The 11,108-nt window shown below is 39.4% G+C and overlaps 1 protein-coding gene across 1 annotated transcript in view; it reads right to left on the reverse strand.

Moving 5' to 3' along the window:
- The window catches only part of pemt (phosphatidylethanolamine N-methyltransferase), an 81,696-nt gene that overhangs the window by 16,225 nt on the left and 54,363 nt on the right, over positions 1–11,108 (reverse strand). The window contains exon 5 of the mRNA XM_005721859.1: positions 6,013–6,124. Within this exon, the coding sequence (XP_005721916.1) occupies positions 6,013–6,124 (112 nt within the window). The remainder of the gene's footprint in view (positions 1–6,012; positions 6,125–11,108) is intronic.

Below are 11,108 nucleotides of genomic sequence, written 5' to 3' on the forward strand. Positions count from 1 at the left end.
TGAATGTTTTACTGTTACATCTTATTAGTATTTTAAGTATTCTATCTATTTTATTTATTGAATTTTATTGTTTTATTTATATTTTGATATTGCTAGGGATGATGCAATGATCGGGGACCATTCTTCATTTCGTTGTTCTCGTGACAATGACAATAAAGTTTCTGATTCTGATTCTGATACTCATAGAGGCTGTAATTGCTGCCAAAGGTGCTTCAAAAAACTATTGTTCAATTCTGTCAATACTTATTAATGTGTTATATTTTTGTTTTTATTTTTTTTTATAAATTTGCAAGAATTTAAAGCAAAAGTATTTCACTTCATGGAGTATGGAGTGTGCAGAAGTTTTAGGTGAAAATAAATGTAATCCACTGTAGAATAAGGTGCTGTGATAGTGCTGTGAATACTGTCTGGATACACTGTACATTATCACTGAGATAGAAAGATAAAACCATCAGCCATCTGCGTATTTTATCTCCCTTTCTTTATCTTCACATTGTAACTTGATAAATCAGCTGCAATAACCCTTTCCAACACTATTTGAGTAGTCTGAGGAATACAAGCATAGATCTAGGCTGTTCCATTGTATTGATTTATGCTGGATAGTCTTCTGTACTGAGTGCCCCACTTGTTGAATGCTGCTCAGCACCCTAATTTTTAGATGAAAGTCTGTATGTCTGATCGAGCCATTTGTTGAACCACCTGCACTCTCTGTTCACATATATTGATCTTTCTTTTTGCCAAACAGTGGATGATTCACAAGTTATTGCCAATAGATTCCGTTCTTTCTTTCTAAGCCTCATTTTTATATTCTTCACCAGTGCTTCAATGCTCAGTTTATGTCTCATATTTTAAAAACAAAAAACCCCAACTCCCTCTTATTCTGAATGGCATGAACTATGATTGAAATGACACACAGTGGTAGCTAACAACTGGTTGGAAAAAATGTCTTTTGTCCAAACTGCAGGAGGTTGCAGGCTGTCCTGGGATGAAATGGGTCACAAAGAGAGTGCAAACTGACAATGTCCTGATCGCTGTGGTTGCTAACAGATTGCCACAGTTACCTGTAGTCTACATGGAAGTTTCCGAAAGGTCTACGAGCGCTCACTATCTTACCACGGAGCAGAAAATGGAAATGGAAACCATTTGCTTTCCAAGTAAAACTTGTGCTTCACTACTGAAGCCAACTTATTTCAAAAAGTGTTACATTTACTTTTGTGTCACAGTCTTCACAGTTTCACAACTACCTGATCAAAAGCTCGCAAGCATTTGCAGACAAGCCAGTGTTTTCCAAAGAAACTATGTGCAATCACGGCGATCTGCTAGCAAGCAAACCAATCATGAGAAGGTTTTTGGTGCGACCCCATACACCTTTTTGTAACCAATATCACCTGGCGACAGGCAACGATCTCCAGTAAACACTCTCAAGCGATCAGTGAATAATTATTTAATAATTATCATCAACTCAGCCACAAAGTAAAGCTACAGATCGGGGTCGCACAGTGCTGAGGCAGATAATGTGGAAAAGTTGCTAATGCTCTCCAGACTCAGACCTTTGCTGATATTACCTTAAACAGAAACACTGTGGGATGGGAGCTTCATGACCTTGGTTTCCATAGACTAGCAGCTCCTGTAGGTCTAGTCTGTTAGTGGCCTGGTATTTTTGTCCATATAGGGTATATATATTTGAGGGCTTATTGACAAACAGGTGGGCAGCACATATGAAAGTACTTAACAACAGGTGAAAACAATATGGAGAATCTGAGAAAGACAAAGAGAGGAAGCAAAACTATCAGGGCACAAAATACATCAGATATTCTAAGTAAAACAATAAATAACCAAAACAGACTGACACAGACATGGTTAACAATGTCAAGAGGACCAATGTGACAACAAAACACAAGGAGGCACAGGCAGACAAACTGCTACTAAAAATAGTCAAGGTGTTAAACAGAACACAAGAGATCACAAAACGTTAAATGGTAGAATAACCATTAGAATCAATATCATAAGAACTAAAACTTCCAATATACTAGAATATGAAACAAGAAATCAATTCAACAAGTACCAGACTAATATGACAAAACTAAAAACTATTAACCAAAGATCAAAAATATAATGAAGACAAAACAAGAAAACAAACGTAGGAGCAGTGAAACTGCTTCACGCTGCATTTCAGAGATTTATGATTACACACTGCCTCTGCTGGGACACTCTCCACATACACACCAAAGTAGGAGCCACAGCTGTATAAAGCAACAGGCTAGTGCACAGTTGTGTGATTTTGCCAGAAGCAGAGAGTGACCTTCTGAAAGTCAGTGTTCTCTCTTAGTAAGAAATAATAATCCATCTCACAAGCATAACACATGACTGCAGTCAATGATGCAGCTAAAGAGCAGCATTCACCACACATTTTAATCAGCTGGATTTTACAATTGTAATAAAACAAATTATATTTACTTAGTTCTTATAAAATGTGAGGAAAAAGAGGGAGTCACAGAGGGGTACTATCTGATATTCAGTGCTCTTTAAGCAGCTGGTGTTCTGTGTACGGTGAACTAATGTGGACTAAGTCGTGACAGATGATGATGATGATGATGATACAGACTGCAACTCCAACGCTATGCCATCAGAATGTAACAACTTTTGAAAATTGTTCTTCCAAGTCATGAAGGCAATCAGGACACCAACCCCCTACCAAAGAATTCAAACTTATAAACATTAGTAACTTTTTTACTAAATACACTGTAGCTGCACTTTAGCTGTTTTTGGAAAAACCCATGCCATGACCGCATAAATGTAATCACATGTGTTGTGAACACAGCCCACACAGATACAAATGCTGGCAATGGAGTAAGAAAGTAGCGTGGACTTGTAGGTTCTAAATACAGTCATCACGCATGTCTAAATTAAGCTGAACTGTATGATTAGAAATGTAAAAATTCAACTGCATTTCACTTGAAAATCAAATTTCTGTTACTGTAACATTCCATTGCAAACCTCTGGTACCAGTGCTGTAGCAGCATCATCATTGCAGACAGTCACGGTCATAAACCTGAAGGAAAATACGAGGGCAATCCCAAAAGTAAGGTCTCCTATCATTTTAGAAATACAAACAACCATTTATTTTCTATAATATTGACATCATTTTAAAGCTTGAAGACTTATTTATTTTTCTAAATAATCGCCATTTCGGTTGACGCATTTTTGTAGACGCTGTAGCAGTTTTACAATACCTTTGTCATATCCGCTCGCCGCCGTCGCTTTCCGAACAAATGTTCTTTCAACTTTGGGAACAGGTCGTAGTCACTGGGTGTGAAGTCCGAACTATAGGGCGGGTGGGTGATGAAGTTTCAACCAAAAGTTTTGCAGGAGAGCGACAGATTGACGGGAGACACGTGGACGCGTGGTGTCGTGGAGAATGCTTACGCCCTTGCTCAGCATTCCTCTTCTCCAGTTCTGAAATGCCCTTCTGAGTTTTTTCCCATGTTTCACAGTACCTGTCAGCATTTACTGTGGTCCCAACAGGCAGAAAGTCAACCAACAATGCCCCATTTCGGTCCTAAAACACAGTTCCGCACTGCGCGCAAGAATTCTCAACGACACTGTGCATCAAACTGTTGCTCTCCTGCAAATCTTTGGTTGCAACTTCATCACCCACCCACCCTATTGTCCGGACTTTGCAGCCTGTTCCCAAAGTTGAAAGAACATTTGTCCATAAAGTGATTCTGCGGCGGTGGCGAGCGAATATGACATAGGCATTGTAAAACTGCCACAGCATCTACAAAAAGCCATCAACCGAAATGCTTGATGCATTTTTATGTAGAAAAATAAAAATAAATGATGTAGAAAAATAAATAAGTCTTCAAGCTTTAAAATGATGTCAATAGTATGGAAAATAAAAGGTTGTTTGTATTTCTAAAATAATAGGAGGCCTTACTTTTGGGATTGTCCAAAATTAGCTTTATGCTGTGGATACATACTTGGCTCTATATGAAAAAGAAACTGCTCTCTGTTGTTAAATCATGATTAACCTGATTACTGTCAGACCAGGTGAATTTAAAAAAAAGAAATCAGAAAAGTAGAACAAAGTGAAGTTGTTTAAAAACCTCAAAAAGCAGTCACATCATGATCTAAAGAAACAGCTGAGATATAAAGTCACTGACATTTTCAGTCTGGAAAGGGCTACAAAGCTAAACTCCAATGAGAGCCATTAGCTACAAATGGAGAAAACTTGTAACACTTGTTACCTCCCTAGAATTCCGGCTGACCAAAATGACTCCAATAGTGATTAACGACTCATCCAGGAGATCACAGAACAACCCTGAACAACATCTAAAGAACTACAGGCCTTACTTGTCTCGGTTAAGGTCAATGTTCATAATGCAACACTGTGTTCTTTTTCGTCAGCAGTGGTTTTCTCCTTGGAACTCTACATGGATCCTATTTTTGCCCAAAGGCTAATTTCAAATTTGCCATAAAGCATCCCCAAGACCTTTAGGAAAATATTCTGTGGACTGACGTGACCAAGGTTGAACACAACCATTCCATAAAATGGAACAAGAATCACGGTACCAACATGGTCATAGTGTAATGAATGGGGCCTGCTTTGATTCTTCAGAACCAGGACAACTTGCTGTATTTATGGAACCAGGAAATCTACGCTCTATCAGAAAATCCTAAAGAAGAATATCCGGCCATCAGTTCATGCCCTGAAGCCCAACCTCACTTGGGTTATGCAGCAGGACAATGACCAAAAAACACCAGCACCCACCACATTTTTGAGTGTCGAGGCCACTTGGAAATGTTGAAAATGAACCTTTTGTAGTTACTCAGACAAATCCAAAAGGATTGGATCGAGACACTTTGGCATGACCTTAAACAGGATGTTTATCCTCAACCCCAATGTTGTGTGCTGCTCATCAGCAGTGACAATACAAAAATAATTTCTCATTACACAGACTGATATATTAAACATAAATGATAACAAAATTCATAACAGGTAGTTCTTTAATATTTTAAATATCTTAAATATTAAATTGCTTGCTGGCTATTACTCATGTCAACTGAGGTCAATCAACTTTGACATGTTCATCAACTATCTACAACTTTTGCACTTTAGGTCACAAGAGACTGCAAAGTTAGCAGATCATTCTCTAGGGCTTATTACTACAAATGATCCCTTCACATGAAAACAAACATGACTTATTTTGGATGAGAAGTCTTGAAGAACATGACTGCTAAAGATAGCTTCCTGCTGACCATCGACAGGCAATGTGATATTGGGTATTCTGAACAGAACAGAGCAGGCTGAGGCAGAGCATGCTATGATATTTCGGCATATATAATAAAGTTGCATCAAAGATAGAGTTAAAGCAACTGTATGAACACAAGTGAGAGAGATATAGAGAAAAGAGGTGGGAGTGAGACGAGAGCTGAGAATAGAGGATAGAGTGCAAATTAAATCCAAAGCAAAGAGAAAATGGGGCTAAAATTTGTCATAACAGAAAAAGGAGTGAAGATGAGGCAACACTCGGAATGGAGTCCGTATAGCTCCATGAGAGGAAGAATGGGAGGCTAATAGCTTTTTGGCAGCTGGGTCTTCAAAAAGAGAGTGCCTGCCTAGCAACTGCACACGCTGAGCTCATAGCAGCAGCCTGGTCACAGTTGTCATAGAAACAAGCACACGTAAAAGTTTTTACCGTATTTACAAAGAGCAGTTTGCAACTTGAGAAACATTTACAATTTTTAGGTTCCAGGTTATTATCTGCTCTCGCTTTATTTAGAACGACTTTTGACGTACATCAGGGGACTCATTTATTAACATGCTACAAACTCCTCTGGTTATATTTGAAACAAAGATATTGCTAACTTATTAAGCAAAATCTCTTCCTTTCTCCATCTTGTGCTAATCACTTCCATAAAAGTGACCTCTACTGTCACACACAGAGTCTCCAACACACACACACACACACACACACACACACACACACACACACACACACACACACTTACATGAGTGCCAAGCCGAGGTAGTTAGCTGTGCTGCCCCAGTACATTGGGTTCTCTGTGATGTTGAAAGGAAAGCCTGTTACCTTCTCATCCATCAGAATGCCAAAGTAGTCACCTGTAAAATACATAAAAGGACAAAACCTGTGTTTCATAACTTCAGTCTGACAGTTTCTTTTTCTTTTCAGTGATTCAGGAAACTGGAGTCTATCCCAGTAGCACTTGGCAAGAAGCAGAAAACATTTCTAAACTGTCCAAATTTCAGTTCTACATCATCTTATCAACTAGTCCCTAGTAGACATGGATTCAGTCAGCAAAGCCCTTTGGACTTGCACAGCGTTACTATGGTTTCTGCTATGCCATCAACTGATGTCTTGTTTTCACAATCCTACCAGACAGATTTTGGACCTGCTTATCAAGTCTACGATGATTTTTGACATGTACCTGACAAAACAACACAACACTAAAGTCAGACTGAGGATACACTGCCGGGAACATGACACAGCTGTGTTAATGCTGCAGTGTCTGGGTGCTGTGCGTCACCTGGCTGTTACTGGTGTCAACAATACAACTCTATGGGCATGACTTCATGTGTAATCTTTGGACTTTGTTTCATAGCAAAATATTACAAAAGAAACTTTTTAGAACCTCTGACAACCTCTTTTGGTGACCTGTTTTAGCAGAAATATGTCCTTAACTTTTAGTAATGGGACTTTTTCTGACAACCCCACTCTTAGGAATGGCAAAGTGTATGGCAGCATAGTGCCTTAGTCAGAGATGAGACCCACTGATGGGCACTCAGTGATTTTTTTTTTCTTCCCCTCCTAGTACACTAGTTCCTAAAAGCTGGCCTCACAAAGATGTGTTACTGCAAATGGGACTATTTTCTGGTTGGCGCCACTGCTTTGTATTTACTGGTGCAACATGAGTCAATCCAGCTGGCTCTCCTGACAATTTTGTCACTGCAGGAAGATGAGGTCAGTACCACACATCAGCTGCGTATAACATAAATGAAAAAGCTCCATGTATATATATATATATATATATATATTAGGGGTGCAACGATATTCGTATCGATATTGAACCGTTCGATAAAGTGCTTTCGGTTCGGTACGCATATGTATCGAACAATGCAAAATTTTTAATTTATTTTATCAACTTTTCTTCTGACGATGCTGTCTGTGTTGAGCGCTCAGTGGATCTGCGCTCGACAGTGCAGCCTAGGCGGAGTACTCAAACGCAGATTCACTGAGCGCAGGGCAAGCTAGCGAGACAGAAGTTAAGCTCTCCTTGCAACATGGCAAATTGAACCTCCCCCACCCTCATTCACATCTGGCGTTTGGAACTATTTTGGTTTTCATGTGACGTATGACCCTGAAGGTAAGCGCTTCATGGACTAAAGTAAAACAGTATGTTGGATGTGCCACGCAATGCTCAATTACATGGGTGGGAGCTAGTGTGTTAGCGCAGTTAGCTCGTTAACGTGTTGGCCATCCAGCCCCATGCACGGGGCGATCCGCGGTAGCTCGTTAACGGAGATTTGCCGTGTTGTGGCGTTAACATCATTTCAACGAGATTTACGCTGACAGCACTAGCGGGAACACAACGAATATGACTGCACATTTCCGCGGACATCATCCTAGTGCAAAAACAAGTGGAAGCAGACAAAAACAACAAGCACGCATGCTACAAACTTTACCCGAGTCATTTAGACAGCCGTTAGCACATGATTCTCCTTATGGGGACCTGATATGTTTAATATGCTGCTGAGAATATAGCCCAGAAGAAGCGTATAGTATAGCTTTTATTTTGGAAAGAGCCATTTCTCTGTAATAAACTCTCTTTTTCCAACGATGAGTGATTTCTCGATCAGATAGATTTATTTTATTTATTTTGTTGTTTCAGCAACATTAAATTTAAAAACTGTACTTTTGAGTTAAAATATATATTTATCAATTTAATAAATGACAAATTAAAAAGGCATGAACATTTTTTTGTATCGAAAAAATATCGAACTGTGACACCAAAGTATCGAACCAAACCGTAAATTTTGTGTATCGTTGCACCCCTAATATATATGTATATATGTACATTTAGGAGTGGCTATCAAACTTAGCACTCCTCCCTATGATGCCTGAACTTTTTTTCACCTGTAATACTATTATATTGTACACAGTATTGTAAATATGGCAACATATATTGTTTGTACTTTATGCAAGTATTAGGAAAATATCCTGTCAAGTCTGTTTCTAACAAAAATCTGACAGCTAATGTAACATGTCATCCTTATGTTGAGTTAGATGTTAATTTTCTGTGAGACCACTTTACCAGTAAAGACACTCTGGAGCCTTTTCACACAGGGCTCACGCTGGCTGTCCACGAGAATTAGCCATCCCACTTTGTTGCCCTTTGTCATAAATGCAGATGCTGAATAAAAGGAGTTGTTGCTATAAAATTGACCCAATCCTGTTTGTTCATTTAAAGAAGACATTACACAGAGAAACCTGTCCCTATCCCGGAGTGGGCACTCTGCCTATTCTGAGAGACATGGCCTCAGACTTTGTGTCCTTTACAAGCTAGAAGTCATTGTCAACCAAATCTGACACCTACCGCCCCTCAGCTTGAAGTCCAAGACTTATTGCTTAAAATGTGAATCAAGATCTCACTACATTTGTACTGCATAGCTCCAACAACAGGCCCAATACATCTTATTCACAAAGGCATTTGTGAATAAGACTGTGTAAAGAAGACTGTTGAATGCCCTCTCCAGGTCCTCAAGACACATCTAGGCTGGTTGAGTAAACTCCCTCGCACGCTTAAATCTCATAAGAGGATAAAAAGCTGGTTTAGTGTTTCATGACCAGGAGAAACTGAAAATCACTTAGACCTCAGAGGTTTAAATGTCAAAGCCATTTTGACATGTCTTTCTGATACTTTTGCCATAAAATAGAGGTGTCTGTTAAACAAGTGCATGTCTGCGAGTAAAATGTTAGTGAGAGCAGCTAAACTAGGTCACCACTCAAAGTAACGTTAGCCCTTTAAGGTCTACTACGTAAGAAGTACTGCACACACATGAACTTTTTCTGACCCATTTTGGGTCTTTTGTCCATGAACAGGGCATGAAAATTCTAATATTTCCCTTATACCCTCCTCATACACCCACACACACAAATATTTACACACACACTTACATGCAGACTCCAGTAGGTAACACTGACCTGCTGAATTGTGTCCAAGTGTCCAAGTTATATAACGATTTTCATAATGTATGCTCATTTAAACACCACAGGTAGAGCTGGATAAAAAAAAAATATTATATAAATTTGATTATATAAACAAATTTCTTGGTTTTGAATAGAAAACCAGCTGTAACTGGCTGACGGAACAATATGCTAACCTCAATTTTTGACTTTCAAAGTGACTACTGTTAAACCGTTTAGATTTAAGAGCTCCTGCGTCACTGTCGTTTCAATATGGTTATGAAATTAGGCAATTTGGATTTGGTGGACAAGCAGCTGCAATAACTGTGGTAGTCTAGAGGTTAAAGATGTGGGTCTGTGATCAGAATCAACAGGTTAACACTGAGCGTAATTTGATTTTGTTTGGATCTTTGTTTCTAACCTTGTGCCATCAATTTGAATCATCAGGTCACCGTGACTCAAGGGGATTAATATAGAGCATATAAGACATTGAAACACAACATACACCCACAGGCTATGTCCTTCAGTATGTGTTTGTTTATGTGGGTGGAAGGGCAAAGGGAACATGGTGGAACATAGAGATCATACCGACACAATTAAAATCATCTCAAGAGTGAAACACATATATGTAAACTTACACAGACAGAAATTTTCAAATTAATTCAGATTAATCAGTTGGGAAACAGTTGGGAGGAATACAAAGATCTTTAATATTTGATTAACATTTAAAACTCCTCATAGTTTTTGCCCTGTATATCTCATGCTGCAGTCACACTAGACAAATGGTGGTTTGAGACCACTCCGTGACCAAAATTATTGAGACAGTGTGCAATGAACCTGCAATCTTGTTGCCTTGGAAATGGTTGATTAAAAGATGGGAACTAGATCTGAGACTACTTGCAGTCAGCTGCTGTCTTCAAAGTATTCTACCAACCAAAGCAAGGAGGTTTTTGCCAACCAGTTGCAAACCACATGTTTTTCACTAATGACAGGTGGTTGTCAGGGTGTCACTGACTGGACTGTAGACCTGTGTGCAATCATTTGATTTTCCCAGCAAGTGCCATGAATTACCATTACCCACTCAGAATTGGTCAGGGCGTATACATTTTACCCTCATGCCCCAGTGGTTGTCAGATGGATGCAGACTTGTTTGTAGGCCTCTGTGTCTGGGGCCTTATTTACCTGATTCTACATTGTCATCATAATTATCACACGCAAAATGGTGGACAAGTTAGCATCATGTGGGTAGTGGCTGTAAAGCCTCAATAGGAACAGAACCAGCATACAGTTAGTTTGTGCTGATGAATGCAACTTGTGTAAAATGGGGCACTCAAATCGACTGAGGTTGACTGCAAAATGTTGTCAATCTGCCGGCACTTATGAAGTAGACAGCAATTATTTGAAAACCTTCACCTCTCTGTTTGACAGTGCTTACAAAGCAAATGGAAAGTGGTCATTCAAAGTTTGAGGATGTTGCAAGCATAACCTCCTGGTGAACCGTTGGTCACTGCAACTAACCTGCAACTAGTCTCTGAACGCGAAAAACATCAAGGCAATCATAGAGTAGCCACCACATTTTCCTTGTCACTCTTGTCTTGCACTTCGATTTTTTGTAATCATCGAGTATAAATTGCGAATATTAAGCTGTCTGCATGTAATCTCCCCTTCCCACCCGGAAAAGTTTCTACCTGGCGCACTGCGCTGAGCATGTGTGTTGATTTCACAAGGAGGATGCAGAACAAATTGCAGAAATTTGCAAAACATGCCGTAAAACTATTGCAGCTAAGGGTAGCAATACCACTTATTTACAGTGGGGCAAAAAAGTATTTAGTCAGCCACCGATTGTGCAAGTTCCCCCACCTAAAATGATGACAGAGGTCAGTAATTTGCACCAGAGGTACA

The sequence above is a fragment of the Pundamilia nyererei genome, unplaced genomic scaffold (genome assembly GCF_000239375.1).
Source record: "Pundamilia nyererei isolate P.nyererei 1_Seehausen unplaced genomic scaffold, PunNye1.0 scaffold00005, whole genome shotgun sequence".
In the NCBI taxonomy this organism is placed as follows: domain Eukaryota; kingdom Metazoa; phylum Chordata; class Actinopteri; order Cichliformes; family Cichlidae; genus Pundamilia; species Pundamilia nyererei.